This window comes from Lytechinus variegatus, chromosome 8 (assembly GCF_018143015.1).
Source record: "Lytechinus variegatus isolate NC3 chromosome 8, Lvar_3.0, whole genome shotgun sequence".
Classification (NCBI taxonomy): Eukaryota; Metazoa; Echinodermata; class Echinoidea; order Temnopleuroida; family Toxopneustidae; genus Lytechinus; species Lytechinus variegatus.
Window position 1 is genome coordinate 30,582,180 of NC_054747.1, and position 22,707 is coordinate 30,604,886.

Below are 22,707 nucleotides of genomic sequence, written 5' to 3' on the forward strand. Positions count from 1 at the left end.
GTTATCCGATTTCGATGAAATTTTCGGCGTTTTGCTCAGTGAAATCTACTTTATGTATTAAGATATGAATACTTTCAGCCCGGACCATACCTTTAACATCTAAGCCTAACACAAAACCCTTTTGCAACCCTAACCCTTTATCTTAGACGAAATATAGCCCGGAGCAATTGTTGCAGAAGCAAATGTCATGTCACCTCGTCGGTGCGGGGGGTGGAATTACCTGAAATTAATTGTTGTTTCCAACATGGCCCTGATGAGCAGAGATGCACGGGGATGCACCCCTGGAAATTGTGTATGTTATAATGTTTACCATTTGTCTTCGTTAAAAAAAAATCACACAGCCTACAGCCACAACCCCCCACCCCTTTATCTTAATGACTTTACTTCATTCATTCATCGTGGTATATAACTAGCTTTTCAGTACACAAAGAGTGGCATAAACAGTATTTCTTCTCATGCAAAACGAGACAGAATTCTTCGATTCGAATTAATGGAACACCATAAAAAGTAATCATTCCATTGGAATAATTGCAAATACTCATATCTTTGTTTAGCAAGCCTTGTATCAAATCTTGTGAATATACATATGGTAAATCAGATGAAATTTTAGATAAAATATAAACATTGAATCTTCCATGCACAGTATTCTATAATCATATCATAACATGTATTCATAGTTGACTAAAAAATATGTTGAACGGAAATCGTAAAATATATGAATATTATGTTTTGTTTTATGTTGTTTGTCTCAAAACTCCATTTTATGAGGCTGGGCACTTTATTCTTCCAGTTTATCATACTAGTAATTCATTATAAATATGAGAATTTTTTTTCATAATCTATATTAAAAGTAAAGTGATGCGTTTAAAATGCATGTATAGGATCTGACAACTTCGGTATAACAGTCATTTGAAAATCAGTTTGAATAGCAGCGCATACCACGGAATATTACACTTGTGTTGCAATTCATATCATAAGAGGAACAATGTTTGCTTTGCTCAGCATTACATGGATATTGAATTTGATACCAGGGTTTCTGCAAACATGTTTAGAAAATGCATAATAGTTACTGGTATTTTACACAAAGCGTCCCACAAAAAGCAAACAAGGCTTCCAAGGTTTTTTTTTAACCAATGCATTCACGATCTCATCTTTATATATTCATAAAATCGAGTTTTAGCTCTTCATTTTGTATCAAAGTATAGAATCAATAGTTCCCTCGTAGATGAGCAAGAAGATTTTTTTTTAAATTCCATGTATAAACGAAAAATTGGTCAAGACTTATTTCAGATGCGACGACCTTCTGCAAAAATGTGATGTTTCATATACATTGTTAAGTTCTTTTTTAATGTCTCTATATAGGTGCTGGTGCAGATAAGTTTCTGCGCAGATCAGCTCAGTGTTTATCGATTTTACTTCGCAATATGTGAACTATTCGCTATGTATGGGGGCGTCGTGGTCGTTACGAATCTCGTCTTTCATTGAGAGGAAGTGCATGGGTTCAAATCTCAGCCACGGCGTGTTTTCCTTCAGCAAGGTGAGGTGAATGGGTACCCGGCAGGGTTAGTTCCTTGAATGCACCAAGCACCTTTAGAAGCTGGAGCTACAGCTGGGGTAATATAGTGCACCATTGAATAGGAAAGTAGCTAAATCGTCGCCTCATGAATTCTATATACATGTGTATCATTATTATTATGTATTTGGTACATAATCAAAGACAAATTTCATTCTCACTATTCATGTTCATTTCATGATCAAAATACTTCCCCTTTTGTGGGACACACTGTACATGCTGTAGGCTTATTGCTACTAGATACCACAAAGTCCAAAGTCCGATTGTATTGAAATATGGATCATTACTTCAAAAAGGAACTGTCGTTTGTTGTCGTCAAAACATTCAATCCAAGAGAAGCTCTTACGGGGGAGCGTACGACGGATTATTAAAAAAAAGAAATATATTGTCAAGTGCCCTTCATGACAAAGAACTAACTAGAATTCTTTAGCCTCGTTCACATCCGTGCAGTGCTATAAAGTCTGAGTAAAATTTTATTGTGCATGGAGCAAACTTCCAAAGTTTTTCATCTTATCACGACCAAGACCTAGGCTGTTGTGGTCGGAGGAAGAACCGTTGGAAAGGTAGTGCCCGTCTGCGCTGCCCGTCTGGATTGAGTTACTCCGACCTTCCTCAAACAAGAATAGGCCTACTCCTAGGCTGGTTTCCAGGAGTATCTCGGCCAGAGGAAGGTCGGAATAACTCTTTCCAGAGATTGATCAAAATGCATTTCTGACTGCATATCGAAAGTGTTAAAGTAATCATAGTCTAATAAAAACAAATACAACATCAAGGCTGGAAAATCCATGCCCTATAGGGAATCATGGTCCGAAATCCCGGGGGAGGGGGACGCGACTCCCCATAACCTTGATAGGAGGACACAAAATCAATCCCCCCCACTAGCGGAAGGAGCAACAACAACAAAAGAAAAATAGCCGGATGAAAATAGAAGAGATCAAACAAGTGGAGGAAGACAATTGAATAAAATAAGGAGAGGGGAAAATATCTGCCATGTCCTATAAAATTTTCGCTCACGCTTCGTGCTCGCATTGCCGGCTCTGTGAGATATGCCTACATATCTTGATCAATAGGCTAATATGGAGTTTAACATATCATTTTTTAAAATCAATATGCAAAACATTTCTCGGGAGTCGAGCTTTCCTTATTTTGTTTGATTTACAAATCAGAATAGTCTTGTCTTCATGGTCTGAATATCAATTTTTTTTCTATACGCATCTTGTTGAGGATCAAAAACTTTTCTCAAACTGTTATATCTTGAGGGCAAAATTAATCAAATTGAAACAAAAATAGCTCGTGCTTCGAGCTAGTTATTTATATATATCTCTTGTTTTATAAGAATAATGCTAATAAAGAAGCGCCTGTTATATATTCGTTTGTGTGTGTGTGGGTGTGTGGGTGGGTGGATGTATAAGAACATTTGAAAACTCGATTGTGCCTCCCCCCTCCCCCGCCCGCCTTTGAGGAGAGATCTCCGCCCATGTAGGAAATCCATGTGTGCATTGTTAAATTAGGAAAAATACATTAGCTTTAAGACAAGACTAGCAATGGTAATGATTAGTCTGCTATGCAGACTCTGAATGGCTCGTGAGGTGGGATCTGCTACTGGTTTGCGAAGCAAACCAGCCTGAAAGGGTGAGCGAAGCGAGCCATAGTCTGCTACACAGACTCGTTGAATCAGCTAAGGTACACACACTGCAGATTTGGGTCTACATTGGTAGACTAGGTAATGATAGTCATGCGCGGGGTTCCGTGATGTGGCACGTCTCACGGTGATCGTGAATTCACTCAAATGCATATGCTTTTATTTCGCGCCATTGACACCGTCGCCACCACCAAATTCATGACATTATTTGTTTTCCAATGTTTGTATGTTGCTCATTGTCGGGCTGCATTTTCTGAACTTTATGCCACGGTTTGGATGGTACAAGAAAGAACCATCTCACTCGTAAATAATAATACCATAATGGTCATCTTTCAATCTCAAATGACCAATTGATGTTAACCTCACAATGGGAGCGCCGCCATGGAATGGAGAAATTCTCCCCGATAGTCGTTCTTCATACATGCGTCGCAAACTCAGACAAGGAATACAGAATTCTAAACCTGACAACGTCGGTGTAAAGCCTTTCAAGTGCACAACATCAATAACTTATCAAGCCATGGTTATCTTCATTATTTCCGTGGGGTTATTCGGCAAGACAACGTGTAAGTAGTCAAACAAGTAAATAGCGGATGAGTATGACGGACCGTTCATTGTATTTCCTTCACTCACACGAGCATGTCGAGTAAGTGAATGATTTGTACGTATTTTACCATCCCTTACTCAGGAGAGTGAGTGATCCAATCAGAGAACTGGAATCGTTGTCGAGAATCGTTGTGGAGATCACCCTCACTGAGCGGGGTCTCGACAACGATTCCAGCTCTCTGATTGGATAAGATTGTTCAATCACTCACACTCCCGAGTAAGAAATGGTAAAATACGTACAAATCATTCACCTAATCGAATGAGTAAATGAATAACGGCTTATGATATTACTGGCCAGTCACATCATGTATAATTACTAAGCATACATTGTGTAATTTCATTGATTTTTCACCTTCATTTGAACAATAAATGTTGAAGATGACAACAAAACAACTTTACAATATACTTATTACTTTTTATCTTTATATGTGTATTTGCAAATTTCAGGCAAGTTCTTCACAAATCCGCTTCTTGTTTTAGCCTTAAATTCATTTCTATGATGAAAATTATTTCCTACATGAGGTGCATGTCCGCTAAATCTTGATTTATTTTAAAACTATATATTGTTTTAATCTTGAAAATCTTAAAACCTCCCGCCCCTCCTCTATTTTTCACACATTTTGATAGTTAGCCTAACTATTTGCTCATTAATTCAATTTGATAATTTTAAGTTAATCTAATATAATTTAGTAAAGGGGTAAAAAATGTAAGGGAAATGTATGTTTTGGTTAATCATTTTGATATAGCTTCATATTACTTTAAATAATATAAAGTACCTTGTAATATAAGGTACTTTCATTACATAAAGTAAATATCACGATATTTCTGTACAGCTCCTTCAAAGAATAGTCATTTATCTTTGTTATACATGTACATGTATTTCCCTTTTATACATAAAATAGATCCCCTTCTCTTACACAAGCTCCATCCAGCTTGTCCATTTCGATTGACACACTCTTCCTATATATTGCAAAAGGATATAGTTTTTCCTGATGATTGAAGTGCCCCGTATTAAACTCCTTTATACATAAAACTTTACTGTTTGGGATCCTCTCGTTTAACTTTTAGCAATGTCACTCTTCTATTTATGTTAACCACGTCTCTAATCCGGATCGATTGTTGATTATTTTTCAGTGTCTTCATTTTCTTGATTTTTAATTTTTTTATGCCATTTTTTTTTGAGGGGAGGGGGTATAAGTACCCTTTTCCTTCCTCTTCCGATAGATTGTACCATGATTTCAAACGCCTTAGGATATTATGTTCACTGTATTCTCTGTCATTATAGTATAAGATGGATTTTTGTTTAGAGGCCTTATAATCTCCCATACCTTTGAGGTCCATAAACTATGCACTTCATTATCAAACGAATGTTGTTGTTATTTTTCCTCTCCCAATTCGAAAATTTATTCATCATAGTTTTTGTTTAGATGTTAGCATTTACTTCTTTTTACACCGAATCGCTTAATGCACGCGAGACTCCAGAGGCGTTACTCATATATATCAATATTTGAAGAGTTTGGTTGCAAGAGGGATTAGGGCCAATTTGAACCATTCCGAGAAAAATCATGGTTTTTCATTTCACTTATAGCGATATTCTTATGAGAAACTGAATTGTCTTGATATACTACCCTACTACCCTATCATATGAACTTAAAATTGGGTATGAAAGTAATCTACATGTATGCCATTTATATATATATATATTGCAAGCAAATTGTTATGAATCTGATCTCTTTTGAATGAAAAAAAACCTTTAAATTTCTTTGCCACTTCGATTCATGTTTTAATGTGAATTTGACTAAAAATCTATAGGTTTTGGGACAGAAAACAAATTGATTTATGGAAAGTTGACCTAGTCCTCTTTCAAAAATCAGCTCTTCAGAAAAGTTTGGTTTCAAAAGGGGCCCACTCCAAGAAAGTATTTTTATTTATTCTTCCATATTGCAATATTCTTGTGCGAAACTAAATTTTCTTGATACCCTACCGTGTGAACATTAAATAAATCTACCTGTCTTCATATTTTCAAAAATATTCTTAAAAAAAAATCAGTTTGGACCTAACCCTTTTTGCAACCAAACTGAAATGGGCCTCACCTCTTTTGAAAAAGGGGATTTTTCTTTGTCATTTTAGTCTAATAGGAATTTCAACTTTTCTTGGCATCATCTTATAGAGCTACTAATTTTTATACATTGAGACAACAAAAAATCAAATTTGATGAAAAATTGACCTAACCCTTTTCCAACTCAGCTCTTCGTTATATTAAAAAAAACGGTTTAAAACATATAACATAGCATGGAATTGGGTGAATTTCACACTTGGTTTGGAACATTGTCATAATCCTATGCCTCCATCAATTTATAAGCCATTATTTCCGTAAAAAACCTCATTAAAATATCTAGCAATTACAAATGTTCGACAATTTTTTTATAACGAAATGGCTCAATGGGTGTGTCTATTTTTTAGCTGTCCGTACAAATTGTATAGTGAAAGTGAAACAAGGATGTTTTACCGGTAACTAATCATTTGTCATGTATTCTACAGGCTGGGAATACAATGATTAAGGACATTTTCCAAAACAGAATAGTAATGCTAACACTATTTCATATTGTGGGGACACAAATGGGAAGAATATGGGAATAAATGGTGTTGGTCATGCAAGTCAATACTACTGCTGTTATTCAATCGGAAAAGAAATCTGGGAGCGCCCCGGGTATAAAGAAACGTAGAAATTCCATCAATTTCTTGTTGGTGTGCTTCAACATGTTCAAAGGTCATGAACATATTTGCTGCCAACATAACTGTTTTGAAGATTTTGTAAATAAGAACTGCAAACTTCATTGGATTTTTGCTGATATTGACATTGTGGAAACTTTTCATTGAATCACATAAGGCAACAACAATGGAATGATATTTCACTACATTTCATATAATATGGCCCACATAATACTCCCCCGCCATTTGTAAAGGCATATATTTTTTCCTAGGTTAAATTTTCCTCTTCAAGCGTACATTTGTAGTGAATTGAAACTTTTTTTGAAATCCATGCACATTGGTCACAGATGGAGATTTTCTTTTACTTTTTGTAGAAATTATTGCTTGATCTAAGTTTGCCCCTGACGGAGCACGTCGTAGAATTGATAGATAAGTTTGTTCAGCAAATTAGCTCTAAAAGAGGCATTTCACCCCTCCCTTACAGTGTCCTTGGGGATGGAAAAATGCCTGCTCTCATTCTTTTTCCACGATAACATATCGCTTTATTGATTGATTGATCGATCGAATGATTAATTGGTTGATTGATTGATAGATCATTTAATTGATTTTTTTCTAAACGAGTGCACACCTAGTTACCACTCAGCTACGACAGATTTGATCGATTGATCGATCGATCGATGATTAATTGATTGATTGATTGATTGATGTATGTCATCAGAGGCCAAGTAAAGGTCACGACCAGAGCATAGGATCGCAATTGCTTCATGTCAATGCATTGATAAATAGTTCTCAGTAATTGGATACCTTGATCAACCTTCTAGGACAAGTAACAACGGAATTAGCCGTCCATCAAAGTTTACAGCACGCGCTCGCGCGCACTAACAATAGACCTTATTACCATTACCATGTATAGTCAGGCACCAAAGACCACAACTGGGCGTTGTGGCGTGCGCCTGTAATCCAAGCTGTGGGGAAGTTACAAATTGATGCAGAGGTTCGAGGTTCGAGCCCTGGTCACGTCTTTCGGATGGTGACGTTTAAGGTCGGTCCCAGACGTAAATAATCATATCTGATTGATACACGTCTGACAAAACTCAAATACACACACACACACACACACTCAGCCATGGCAGATACATTTGATTGATTGATTGATCGATCGATCATTGATTGATTGATTGGTTGATTAGTTTACTTATTGATTGATTCATTGATTGATTGCTTTAATTTCTGCATTCAGTGTATGAAATATAAAAGGTAGTTTATAAAAATGTAATATATGTCAAAGTAATACTTTAGTTGTAGCCAATTATATACTTTTACAGTTTAAAAGAATGTCATCTTCAAGCGATAAAAAAGGGTGCATTTCGTAAGAGAATTTTCCGAAGGTCAATTTCCTTTCAACAACAAGTTATTACAAGAAATCGTAATTTTTCTCATATTCTCATACATGCATGTGTGTATAATGTCTCCCTTATAAGAGAAATAAGTTCCAGCAATGAATATTTAACGGATTAGTAAAGTTGTCATTGTTTGAATTCTTGGTGGGAAAAATGACTAAATATAATATCATGTAATAAGATACAAAATGATAGGTGGGGATATGACATCATCAGCTTGCTCATTGCATATGTTCGAAAACATGCATAATATATAGAACGGTTTCACAGAAATATGAAATGATTGTGTCCGATTCTGATGAAATTTCAGTGTTTTGTTTGATTGATTTGCCTTTTTTGTTCAAATCATATTATTTGCAGCCTATAATACACTTTTATACATGAAACTGCTCATGGTCTAGATTCGAAACTTACGAAACCTATGATTTTACATTTATCAGGAACTAAAAATTTAAAAAAGCAGCGAGTAGTAGTCTGGAAGAGAACTATTATTCATAACGAGGAAACCACGTTACATTTGACCCGCGTTCACATGACCTAGTTGTCATATTGGAATTCCCCAGTAGATCAACGTGGCGTACACATGCGCAGTAAATGACAAACATCCTTTCAATTGCATCCGTTCAAAAATCAATCAAGTGAGAATTGATTTTTATGAGTTCGACAGATGCAGGACTCGTATTTTCTCTGTTTTTACTAGTCTATTTTGTAACATCTGACATCTCAGTAGGATATTAATCAAACGGCTAATAATGACTCTGCAGACTGTCTCTTTACATGATAACTCAGTTCACTTGTATAATCTGTTATCTCGATATGCAACATCAAAACATCGTACAATACCCGTGGCACTATTCTCGCTAGTCTAATTCCAAGACACTACAATTCTCCCTTTTTTCAAAAGTGTCCAGTTTTGGCTATAATCAAAATATGGTCATGCTGGTATTCCAAAATACAATACACAAAAGTATTTTCCTCTGTTTTTCGTTTTCATATGATTTAAATATTTTGCAATAAATGAGTTCCTTCACTTTTCATATCAAAATCTTACTGAATTCTTGTGTTGTGTTTTCTGTCAAAGTTTTTGAGTAATTTTTCTTCACATGCAATTTTTATTGTTTCACTTTTCAAAACAATATAAAATAATCTAAAATGAGTGTCTGTTTTTAATGTGCCACGTTTGTTTAGCATGCATTATACAAAACAAAAAAACTATTAACTTATAACTACAAATCTTCTTTCTTCTTTACTCGTTTCTTCAGTCTTCGTTAAACTTCAATCTTCATTCTTACTTATTTTTTCTTTTTCTTCTAATCTTCATACTTCTTACCTTCTTTCTTCTTACTTTCTCTCTTCTTACTTCCTTTCTTCAGAAGTCAGTAACATAGTCGTCCCAGCGGCCGGGGGGGCCACTTACATTGGCGAGTGGATACCATGCGCGACCAAAAAAACACGTAAAAAGGATGTCATTTTCACGATAGGGCACGTTACGTACGTAACGTGATAAGGGTGTCAAAAACACAAAAATAATGAAAAAAGGGTATCTATTTCGCTAGGAAAATTACGTGTTTAGGGTCGAATTTGCGGGGATGATAAAACAAAATTAAAATGTTTAATAAAGGATGTCCTTTTTGCCCCAAAACTTCGTGTTTAGAGTCCGATTTGCGCGAGGTTTAGAAGGTGGGGTCGTACTAAACCAAATAAGGTAAAGCCGAAGACCGAAGGACCCGTAACAATAAAACAATCCTGTACTTGTTTAGGGGTTCATTTCAGGGAATATTTGCCAAGAGTATCGTTTTGTTTCCAATACTTGTTAAGGGTAGGGTTTCACACGCCAATACTTGTTAAGGGGTGCATTTTCAGAATATGGAAATTACGTGCTTAGGGTGCTTTTCGAGACCCCGTGGTCGCGCATGGTATCCACTCGTGAATGGAAGTGCCCCCCCCCCCCGGGCCCAGCGGGTAGGTGGTTTCCTCCTCCTGGGTCGTTGGTTGGGTTTGCCCCTCAGTGTTTGTGTCGGTGTATGGATTGGTTGCCGTAGCCCTTGAATATCGATTGGTTTGTCTTTGAGTCAGTGGCGTACCATGGGTCACGGCATTGGGGGGGGGCACCAGGAAAAATTTTGAGTCACTTAGTGAGCGCGCGAAGTTGTCAGGCATACGACCTAAAAAAGACATTTTAAGGAAGCACTTGTAGTGATTGTAATCCTGAATAGCATAGGCATCAGCAATCAAATAATGCGAGCGCGAAGCGTGAGCTGAACATTTTTGATATTCTGACCTATAAAGGGATTTTATAATCAAATTTTTGTAATCATGATACGTACCTGTCTCGGTAAACAATGCGAGCGCGAGCCGAAATTTGTGTATATATTGATCCCAAACAGGGAGATCTTAAGGACTATATTTTAGGAATCTCTTAATAGTATACATATCTCACCATAGTCATATGCAAGTGATAGCGCTTGCTGATTTTGTTTGAATTACATTTAAACACATATGAAGCACCTGTAGTCATTGTAATTTTGAATAACATACGCATCTCACTTATCAAATATTGCGAGCGCGAAGCGCGAGCTTAAAAATTTAGGAAATTTAGACATGAAGAGGTGCAATTTAAGGCTTGTTTGTAGGAATTGATGCGAGCGCGTAGTACGAGCTGAAATTTGTGTATATATATTGAATCCAAACAGGAATTTTTCAAAGGAATCCATTAAGAGTATTCATATCTCACCATAGTCATGTAATGCGAGTGCCAAGCGCTTTCTGATTGTTAGAATTACACATGAAGCATTTTTGTAGTCAATGTTATCATGATTAGTACACATCTCACTAACAAAATATTGCGAGCGCGAGCTGAAAATTTAGATAATTCAGACCTGAAACGGGGCAGTCTAATGCTTGTTTGTAGGAATTCACTAAGACCATACGCATTTCACTAACCAAAATGATGCAAGCGCGAAGCGCGAGCTGAAATTTGTGGATATTGAGATCAGAAAAGGGAACATTTCAAGGACTGATTTTCTAGGAATTCATGGAGAGCAGACATATCTCACCAATCAACTGAAGCGAACGTAATCACGGACGGGAAATGTTTTATATTAAGATCTTAACATGGGGCAATCACTTTAAGAAGTCATGAAAAGAAGCATATGTCACTACATGAAACAGTTATATATTTGGTGTACATATATTGACTTGAAAACGGGAGGTTTTCGTACAGGGGCCGATTGCACGAAAGGGTCTTTCCAAGGACCGTCATTCGTGTCGTCCATCTTTTATGATACGCTATAAGCGGAGTGCTTCTGAAATTTATGATAAAGAATAAGATTCGTTAGCTTGCTTTTAAATCAAATTTTATACAATTTCACGATATATCACATCATTTTATAAACAAATATTTTGTTAATTTTAACGGACGAAGGAAATATGTTTGCAGGTAATTTAAATGCGTTTCACATGGCGCATCATAAAAGATGGGCGACACGAAAGATGGTCCTTGCAAAGATCCTTTCGTGCAATCGGCCCCAGGTTTATATATGTAACAGACAATGCGAGCATCAGGAACAATGAAGACATGGACCCTGAGAAAACTATGTTTCATAAAGTTATGAAAAAATGTTTCCTATTATAATACAATATACAATTATAATGAATAATAATTTCTTCCTTCCCACTACGTTCCTCTTCCTTTCTCCCTCTTTTTCTCCTTTTCCTTTTTTTTTGGTCAGCCGATGGGGGGGGGCACGTGCCCCCCATGCCCCCCGTAGTTACACCACTGCTTTGAGTTGTCGCCCTGGGGTTTGGTAGGTTTCTGGCATTGGTAGATCATCTCCCCGGGTTGGTATAGTTGGTTTGGTTGGAGCATTTGGTCTGGGTTGTTGTTCATTTGGTAGGTCCCCTCTCTGGTTGGGTGTGATGTCATCTCCTGGTGTAGGTAGATTGTCGTCTGGAACAGTTTCTTGCAATAAGCTTTCTCTCCAGGCATCTGTGTCATTGGTAATTGTTTGATCCTGGTTTTGCATCACAGAATTTACCAATTTGAATTGGCTGCCATCTCTGTATACCTCTCGACCATCAGTTATTCGTCTGGCAGCTACAGAAGATCCATCAATTCTGTATACCACATAGAATGCTGGTTCAAATGCTGTTGTCCATTTGTTTCTCTTTTGTTGTTTGAGTAGGACAAAGTCTCCAAGCACTAGGTTGTGTGATTTTGTGTTTCTGTTTTCCTTTTGCTGTTTCAACCTTTCTTTGTACTGTTTGTCTCTTTCATTTACCCTTGTGTCTCTGTCTGTGGTTGTCTTCTGTGGCTCGACATAGTCTAACTTTGTTCTCACTGGCCTTCCCATCAGAGCTTCGTATGGCGTCACCTGTGTGGCTGGATGGGGTGTAGATCTATAACCCATGAGCATTTCATGCACTGCTATTTCCCGATTTTGTTTTTGCAAGTGCGTGATCTGTTCGACTTTGTTTAGCGTCTTCATGAAAGCTTCTGCTTCTCCATTTGCTCGGGCATGGTCTGGTGTGACCGTTTTATGCTCGAATCCCTCTTCCTTTGCGAACTCTTTGAACTCCTTGGAATTAAAAGGTGGTCCATTATCTGTTTCCACTCTGTTGGGTATCCCATGGGTGGCAAACATCTTTTTCATCTTGGTTCTTGTTGCCTTGAAGGAAGTAGAATGAGTCGTCTCTACCTCTGGATACCTCGTTCTTTTGTCTACAGCAACTAGGTTGTAGTGGCCATCTGGATATGGACCTCCAGAGTCTACTGCGATTACATCCCAAGGTTTGTCTGGTATTGTGGTCATTTTGATTGGTTCCTGCCTGTGCTGTTTAGTGGTGACTTGACATTCATAGCATTGGCCTATCATCTGTTCTGTCAGTGTATTCATCTTTGGGAACCAATATTTCTCTCTCATGCCCAGATGTCCCATCTTGTGAGCAGCTTTGATCACTTTTCTTTGCAGGGTGGCTGGTATGACAATCGTATTCAGTCTGAAGATCATACCCTCAGCGATGTATAGCTCATGTCTAATAGGATAGAATGGCTTGATGTCATCATCTTTCCTGAATGCTTCCCAGTCATCTCTGGTGATCCTCTGTTTGAGTTTGCTCAGTTGTGGGTCTTGTGTAGTTTCATCTTTGACCTTGTCAAGGACAACTGCATGTTCATCCATGACAATTTGCTTGATCATCTTTTCTGTCTTGTCGGATCCTGTTTCTGGCAATGGATGTCTAGACAGAAAGTCAAGTGGATCTGCTTCATCTTTGCCTGGTTCATATACTAGTTCATAGTCCACGTCTTGCATGTCCATTACCCATTTCTCTATTCTTGGTGGTAGCTTGGCTGTTGGCTTGTTAAACATGGGTACAATGGGTTTGTGGGCTGTCACTATTTTGAATCTTGGTGCACCAAGAAGATACATTCTCAGCCTTTTCTTAGCCCAGTCTGGCTGTACCTCTTCTCAGCTTGCGTCATAGTTCTGCTGATGTAGTGCACCGGTTGAATCCCTCGATTGGTATATTGGAACAATCCTGCTGACAGTCCATCATGGAAACTAGCTTCAGTACGAAGGATAATCTCCTTAGAAGGGTCGAAGTATGTGATTGTGTCTTCACTCGTGATGCTGTCCTTCAATCTCTGAAATGCCTCCTCCTCTTTGTCTCCCCAGACAAATTTGACATCCTTCTTAGTCACTTCTCTCAGTGGTGCGGTCAGACTAGAGTATTTGGGTATGAATTTTGACAGATATCCAATCATCCCAAGAAAACTCCTTACTGCTCCCTTGGATTCTGGTCTCTTACTGTCTTTTACCGCCTTCACCTTGTCCTCAGTCGGTTTCAGACCATCTTTCGTGAACATGTATCCGTAGAATTCAATCTCTTCAACAGCGAACTGGCATTTGTCATTGTTAAAGGTGACATTGAAGTCTGCAGCTCTTTGTAGTACTTGTTGGAGGGTCTGGTTGTGATCTGATAGCGTCTTCCCACCTATCAGTATGTCATCCCTCTGTGTCAGGCAGTAGGGAATGTCGCCCAAGATCCTCTCGATGACCTCATCAAATAAATCCTGTGAAGATTTTGCACCAAATATTAGTCTCCTCGGTCTCATATTACCCCAAGGTGTACTAAATGTGGCAACACCTCTTGATGCTGGATCCAATAGTAGTTGGTGATACCCCTGTTTCATGTCCAGTTTGGAGAATATTCTGCAATCGTGGAACTTGTACATGAAATCTTCCACAATAGGTGTTTGTGTGATTCGACTCCTATCCATGTGCTTGTTCACAACTCTCAAGTCCACGCTCGCTCTAATCATGTGTGGTTCCAGTTCCTCTTTCGGTGTACCATCAAATCTTGGTTTTGGTTGGACAACCAGTGGTGAACACCAAGTGACTGGTTCATCTTCTGGAATCTCTTCAAATATCTCCTCTTCAATACACTGTTCTAGCCACTTCTTCAATGGTTTCTGGAGATAGAATGGTACTGGTCTGGGTTTTTGTGTCACAGGACTCGCATCAGGATGCATGTGGAATTTAGCATAGATATCCCTGTCATTCCTACAATCGTAGATCTTGCCAATTCCTTCAAATCTCTCTTTGTATTGGTCCACTATCTCCTGTACACTCGATGGATTTGTTAATACTTTCTGTACCTTCTTGACTTTCAACTCATTTTCCTCCTTGAGAGAGCCATCTGGTCGTATTTCCATCATCCCTAGAGCAATTGATGTGTCTTCTGCAAGCAGCGGGAGAGAATTTATTTTGCCTTTCACAACAAAGAATTGGGTTTCTATCCCTCTGGTCTCATTTTGAATGATCGTCTTGAATTTCCTTTTTACTCGCAGATCAGTTTGGAGTGTTGATATTTTGACGTCAGTTGGTTCAAGCTGTATGTCTGCATCTGTTCTGTGGAGAAGAGCTTTGAATTGATGTTCATCCATCACGTTTACATCAGCTCCACTGTCAAGTTCAACATGTGCATCTAGGTTTGCAATTTTGACATATGCTTTCCTGTTTGAACCTCCTACCTTTCTAATGACAGTTTTCACTTTACTCAGGTGTGATACAAATTCATCATCTGAACTTGTCTCAGAATTGTCATTGGTTTCAGTCTTCCTCACTCTGTGTTTCTCTGGGTGGTCTTTCTTTTTCTGCCTCTGTCCAGTTTTGCACACAGCAGCGAAATGGTTTGCCTTACCACACTGTTTACATTTCTGTCCATAGGCTGGGCATCGTTGACCTTTGACATGTTTGTCATATCCACAGTATGTGCATCTTGTCTGCTTTCTCTCATCTGTTGATGCTGTTTGTTTCTGATTCTTCTTGTCTGGTATCCATCTTTTCTTTTGCAGCTTTGCTACATGTTTATCATTTGGGGTTTCATTCCTCATTTCATTCATTTGCATCTTGACATCTTCCAGTTGTGATGCTTCACTAAGCAATTGTGAGAGTGTCCACTGCTTCCCAATAGCTTTCTGAATTAGTACTGGATTTTTTATTGTTTGGATAAGGTGTTCCATTATTCTCTCATCTGTTGTTGCCCCAAATTCACATTCTGCTGCTTTTTCTCTCACTCTGGCAGCATAGGCAATCGTGGATTCCCCTTCATCCATTCGTGTTTTGAGAAAGATGTATCTGGCATGGTGCTTATTTCTCTTTGGTTTATAATAGTCATCCAGTTTATTCTTGATTTTACTGTAGCAATCTTGACTAGCACCGCCTTCTATTTCTGGCAATGATTTGGCTAATCTGGAAATTTCCTTGCCCCCGTAAATCATTAGTGCATCAGCTTTATCTTGAGCCTCAGTTATCTTGAAATATCTAAACTCTCTTTCCAATCCCTCAATCCAATCCTCCAATCTGATTATCTGTATTGACAAACGGAACAGTCTTTAGGTTTCTTGTCTCCGTAATAATCGTAATTTGTTCTGCCATTCTGATAGACAAATAGAATTCAATGGATGGGACTGTATGGTACTCACAGTGCACGTCACCGAGGTTCGGGCCGATCTCCGTCGGGCAAAATCGGTCAAAACACCGAATCATCATCCTTCCGTAGTTGGCAAGGGTCGCCAATGTAACAACTGACATCTCAGTAGGATCACTATTCGCATAGTAATGTTAATCACACGACTAACTAATAATGACTCTGCAGACTGTCTCTTTACATGATAACTCAGTTCACTTGTATAATCTGTTCTCTCTATTGCGCAACATCAAAACATCGTACAATACCGTGGCACTATTCTCGCTAGTCTAATTCCAAGACACTACATATTTAAGTTTCTTCTCGTCATTATGCACGAGTATTTCTCATACAAAATATATCATGAGTAGTTGTGTCTGACTGAATCTTCATTGAAAAAAAATAAACATCTTGGAAATAATAGGAAAGATAGCGATATTTGCGGAATTAAGATGATAACATTGCGTGCGCGTGTGATGGATGGTGTGTGATTGGGTGTGTGCGAGTGTGTGTTTTAGTTATTACAGCCAGATATGCCGTCTCGGAACGACTTTTAACGTCACCACCATTTAAAGACATGATCAGAGTTCAAATGAAACCTCGAACATCTGCATTAATTCGTTACTTCCAAACTGGAGTTATGGAATCAGATTCGACGTTGCACTACAAATTGTCAGCCAAGCACAAATTGTCGCCCATCTACAATTTGTGCTGTACGTGCCGGTCTCATTTTTTTAAAGTATGTTATGCCAATTTGGGTCGGCAAACTGAAAAAAAGGCTAGAACCACACATCATTCATAGTCTGGCGTGTAGTGTATGTGTGTCCTGGGGCCCGTTGCATAAAACTCTTTACCTGAGAAAATTCAGGTTGATTTACCGAAGTTTTTGCCCTGTGTTAAAGTCAATGGCAGAAATCAGACTAACCTTTGTTTTGTTTTTACCAGACTTTTCTCATGTCAAAAATTTTATGCAACAGGCACCAGGTGGGTGTGTCATTCATAAAGCTGTTCGTAAAGTTACGAACGACTTTACGCACGACTGGAACATGTTCTTAGGTTATAACTCGATTACACAGTGATACCACATAGCACAAGAAAGGATCACCAGTCGTGCGTAAAGTCGTTCGTATCTTACGAACAGCTTTATGAAACACCCACCAGGTGGGTGTTTCATAAAGCTGTTCGTTACGCAAGTTCGACTGGTGACTTTCTTGTGCCACAATCCTTATGTAGCTCACTTCACCGCCTAAGATCATGCACCAGTTGTGCGTAACTTTACGAACAGCTTTATTCTGAAAACGTTCTTATCTTAATTTTGTTCTTATCTACGTCACTTTCTTAAATTGGTATTCTGAAAACGTTCTTATCTTTTTCTTATCTTTTGTTCTTATCTTTGTTCTTATCTTGCTCTCCACCCAATGCTGAGCGCGTAAATTTACAACTCGCGCATATAATACCAAAGCGCGCTAAAAGATAAGAACAGAATGTAGATAAGTGGTATTCTGAAAACGTTCTTATCTTTTTTCTTTCTTATCTTTCACGATATTTAAGATAATATTTAAGATAGCTAGAGGGTTATCACATCTCACGATGTCCGCGTTTTTTCTTGCTCAAAATCGATGGCCTCTAGTAGTAACAAGTACCCACAAGTATTCCTCCCACCGTTTATTTCATTCACCCTTTATTTTGCCCGTCTCTTTTTTCTATCCCTTCTTTCTTTTCCATTTTTTATTCCTTTCTATCTGTCTGTCTTTCTTCCTTCCTTTCTATCTGTCTGTCTTTTGTCCTTTTTATCTGTCTGTCTTTCTTCCTTTCTATCTGTCTGTCTTTCTTCCTTTCTATCTGTCTGTCTTTCTTCCTTTCTATCTGTCTGTCTTTCTTCCTTTCTATCTGTTTGTATTTCTTCCTTTCTATCTGTCTGTCTTTCTTCTTTTCTTTCATTCTTCATTTATATCCTTACTTTTGTTCTGTTTGAATTTCTTTTAATCTTTTAATTTCTATTTTTTTCTTTTGCTTTGTTTCATTTATACTTAATCTTTCTTCCTTTTTTATTTTCCCTTTTCGTTTTATCCCTTTATTTTTTTTCTTTACTGAGTCTTTTTTCTGCTTTCCCCCCGTTTCTCTTTCCTTTCTTTCTTCCTTCACTTGTTTGTAATCTTTATTTTTCTTCCTTATTTTTCTTCCATTCTTTCGTTTTTATACATGCTTTTCCTTTTTTAATCATTCATTTCATTTTCCCCCTTTTTCTTCCTTCCCTTTAATTTTTCTTATTTTTTTATTTCTGCTTTCTGACACTTTTGTGTCTTTTTTTACTTTCTTTCTTTTTTTCTTTATTTTGCTCATTCTTTTTTCGTTCGTTCTTTATTTACTCTTTTTCTTTACTTTCTTTCTTCTCTCTGTCTTCTTCTATTAACTTTTTCTTTATTCTTTCCATTGATTTTTTTTTCGGTTTTTTTTTTTTCCAAACTTTTTATTTTCCCTTTCGTTTTCTTTCTTTCTTTCCTTCTTTCTTTTTTTTTCTTTCCTTATTTCTTTTTTCTATGAATTTACCTTTCTTTCTTTCTTTCTTTATCTTTTTGTAGTCTTTATATTTGCGTCAAATTTCCTTTCATTTTTTTCTCTCATCTTTATTTCTTTGTTTTATTTTCTTTTTTTCTCTCTTCCTTCACTTTTTACATTTTTATTCCCTTTTTTCTCTTTCTTTTTATTTCTTTTTAACTTTCTTTCATTCGTTTTTTTTTTTACTTTTTTTCTTTTTCGGTTCCTTGTTAATTTATTTTATTTTATATTAGTTTGACCTTTTTCTATTTTTGTGTGTATTCCTTTTAGTTAATTTCTTTTTTTTCTTCATTTTTGTTCCTTCACTTTATCATGGATAATTGTTCTATTTTTTCTCCCTTTTGCTTCTTTTATTCATTCTATTTTCTTTCTTTTTTGTTTTTGAATTCTTTTTGCTTGCTTTCTTTCGTTTACTCTTTATTTTTTTCATTATTTTCTGCTTTGTCCCTTTCATCTTTTTTTTCTGCTTCATTCTGACCCTTTTCTGTCTTCTTTCTTTCATACCTACTTACTTTCTTTCTTCATATTTTGTTCTTTATTCGTACCTGCTGTATTTACTTTTCTTACTTTTTTTTTGCACGTGGACGTCTCGAAATAATAAAATCAGTCATTGCGTATAAAATGCCTATTTCGCGCAATGCGCCAGAAACGGTGAACGCGCAGCGCCCATGATATTCTCTTCACATAAGGAACGCTTCTATTGGTTAAACTGCCAATATAAAGCGCAATTTGATTGGTAAAATCTAAAAAATGGGCGTGTTGGAGATAAGAAGGGGGCAGTCCTTACAGAGATAAGAACGCGTTAAGAAGATTTTCAGAATACCGATTTGCAATGATTTTAGCGTCTTCTTATCTCAGTGAGATAAGATAAAAGATAAGAACAAAGATAAGAACGTTTTCAGAATACCACCCCTGGGCCCCGTTGGACAAAGAGTTACGATTGATCCAATCAATCGTAACTACGGTAAGCCAGCAAAGTCAACATAATTATGAAATGCATGTTTGTTCCAAACCAAAGCGAGATATGAATCCATGTCCATAATTTCATTGATTCATTGATTTCTTTCATTTAGAGAATGGGTTGGCTCGAATTAATGTCTTTTGCCTGCCAGTTGTTATTGGGCCCGTGTAACCACATCTCATAACATACCAACATTTTCATTGCATCTTAGTTCAAAAGAAAACTGCATTCTAAATCATTCATGATAGTTAAATATGGTAGGGCAGCAGTTCACCGAGCAGAGGGTATTTGTGGTTCTCAGATAGGCTCAAACAAATAGAAATGTGAATTGGGTACAAGATGACTTCAAGGCAGAATTCAAGATTACGATACTCAGAGAAATGTGCTCAAAATACAGAGAAAAGTGATGACAAAACTTTAACAAGGGCAGATTCGGGAGGAGAGTAACAGTTTGAACACAAGAAAAAAAAACATAGACATGGTGAGCCAAAGCCCCCTTTACAAGAATATTTATATCTAAATAATTTTAGAGTAAAATTCACAGAGCAAAATGCTAATATTTTCATTAGAATCGGATAACAAATAACGAAGTTATTGAATTCTAAAGTTTGGCAATAATTTGTGATAACAGATATATGCTCGTCATCATGAATATTCATTCGGTGGGGTCATGATGTCACATCCACACTCTCCTTTTTCTTATGTTATTACATGGAATCGTAACTTTTTCATTTATTCATAAATATGTAAATGATGCGTCTCTATTATGATGAAATAAGTTGCAGCAACGAATAACTAAAGCGCTGAATCAGCTGTCAATCTAACTGTTTAGTCTTTGGTACGAAAATTCTGAATAAACCTAAATTTAATAATATGTAATACAAAAGAACATGTGGGGATATGACGTCATCAGCCCTATAATGGATATTCATTAGGACATGCCTAGAACTGTTTCGCCAGAATAAAGCAAATTTTTATAATTCAAGAACTTCGTCATTTGTTATCCGATTTCGATCAAATTTTCAGCATTTTGCTTTGTGATTTTTACTTTATTTATATCATTAGCTTAGAGCATCCCTTTCAGCACTTCAACAAACTTGTAGGTTGAACAATGTTCCCCACTAATATCTGAATCAACATTCAACCGAATTGCACATAAAGACCTAAACTATCATCCCTACAAACAGATTAGGCATGGAAATAACATAACTTTTCAAGGCGAGAACATGGATTAAAAAAGACGTTTTAATTCATTAATGTGTAATTTATAAAAAAATCTATATTGTTTTGTATGAGTTTCTTAAACCTTAATTTTCTTTTAAATTTAAGTATGGGCAGGAAAGTTGTGGGTCTAAAATCTAAAAAACAAAAAAGGGAAATAAAATAAGAGTGAATGCAGACTACATATTTGGATTACACACTTCAATCAACGTAATAACAAAACTGTATTGAGAGGTTTTTGACGAGTGCTCAGACTGAAAGAAGGCTCATATCCCTGTATTGCATACAGTTTGAGCCAGTTGTACAAAGCAAATGCCAGTTAAAGATTATAAGGCTATATACAGTATATGTTCATATATATATATATATATATATATATATATATATATATATATATATATATATATATATATATATATATATACAATATGATTTAGTATTCTTTACATTATACTCATTTAAATTGCCATTAACGTTTTTGTTGGACACACTGTAAGTGCCTATTTCCTTCCTCTTCAAACATATCAGATTGTTCCTTGATTTAAAACGACTTACGAAATTATCTTTACTATTTTACTGATCGCAGTAATATTATCATCTCCCATACATTTGAGGTCAATAGTATTTTACCGTCTGACGAATGTGATTTTTGTTTCTCTCTCTCTCCCGATTTGAAAATTATTCATCATATTTTTGGTTTGCAAAGTCAGCATTGCGCAATCTATGCTAGACTGCAGAGGTGTTCCTGTTATCTATATAAATAATAAATCAAACGTTAAAAACACATTACAAAGCATGGACTAAATTGGATTTCACACTAATCATAAATTTGAGCCGGATGCGAAATTATTTTTCCCACAGGAGTTCCTGACTCGAATATGAATATTCATGACTTGTGGTCCTCTAAATAAGAGTACGCTTCCGCGTGGACTTTACAAAATTGTGGTCGAAGGCTTAGATCGGATCCAATTCTTAAACACTTATTGAATTGCCATTAATGACAAGACAAAACTCTATATAGACTGAGGAAGGATAGGCTAGGCCAGGTTATGGCTTGCCTAGGCTAGGGCATTAACTTTATCTCAAATTTCTACCTGTCTAATGCCTGCAGCCTAATAGGCCTATGACCTGGTTAAAGATAAAAGACAGTAGATCTAGTTGCACCAAACAATAAGCCTTTCTATTTCATAAGAAAGTCTTTTAAATCAAGGTTAATTGTCCAAATATTATCATAAATATAGATCTGGTACATTAATGTAGAATTATTTTTATAAACTCATGACATATTAGCTCAATATGGAGAATTCTGATGATCACTTACACAGAAAAGCATATGTGAGACAATTCTGAACTTTATTACGTTTCCATACGTTAAACCAAAGAAATAAAGTTAATGCCCTAGCGTATCTAGCCTACGCTAGCCATAGTAAAGCAATTGGTCTTGTAATTAATGGCAATTTGATAAGTGTTTCAGAATTATAGATATATATATCTAATCAGAAGGCCTAGAAGGGTACCGGCAATTTGAGGGTGCTGATTCATTCATGGCATGCGACGCGAACGACCACAGTTATGTAACGATAAATTCATGCGCATGCGTACTCTCATTCCGAAGACGCAATTCATGAATATTCACATTGGGGTCCAGAACTCCTGTTGGAGTAATAATTTTGCAAGCCGGACACGCCTCCATCAATAACCATTATTTCCATTACAAAGCTCATGAAATACATACTGTAGCAATTACAAATATAGACCTAATTTTTATTCTAACGAAATGGCTTTATGCGTAAACCTATGAGCATCCCGCACAAATTATGTATTCGTGAAAGAGAAAGCGAAACAAGGATCGTGTACCCATTACTCATTTGAATGATATATCTATATGCTGGGAATATGTACCATGATTTAGGAAGTGGTCCAAGCAGAATGTTTATATTAATATTGCGGAGACGAAAGTAATAATAATAATATGCTTTTATTAAATGTAGCGCAAAGACACCTATATAGATCCTTGTGATTTGATTGGTTGTTTGATATCGTTCATTCATTTCATCTTTCACAC

General features: G+C 36.8%; 1 protein-coding gene across 1 annotated transcript; it reads right to left on the reverse strand.

Moving 5' to 3' along the window:
- Nucleotides 1–11,700: 11,700 nt before the first annotated feature.
- Nucleotides 11,701–13,359, reverse strand: LOC121419640 (uncharacterized protein K02A2.6-like). The gene has a single exon (XM_041614097.1). The coding sequence runs from the start codon at nucleotides 13,357–13,359 to the stop codon at nucleotides 11,701–11,703; it is 1,659 nt and encodes a 552-aa protein (XP_041470031.1).
- Nucleotides 13,360–22,707: the final 9,348 nt, after the last annotated feature.

Excerpts from the sequence above, each read along its gene's own strand:
- LOC121419640 (XM_041614097.1), bottom strand. The coding sequence starts at position 13,359 with ATGTATCTTCTTGGTGCACCAAGATTCAAAATAGTGACAGCCCACAAA.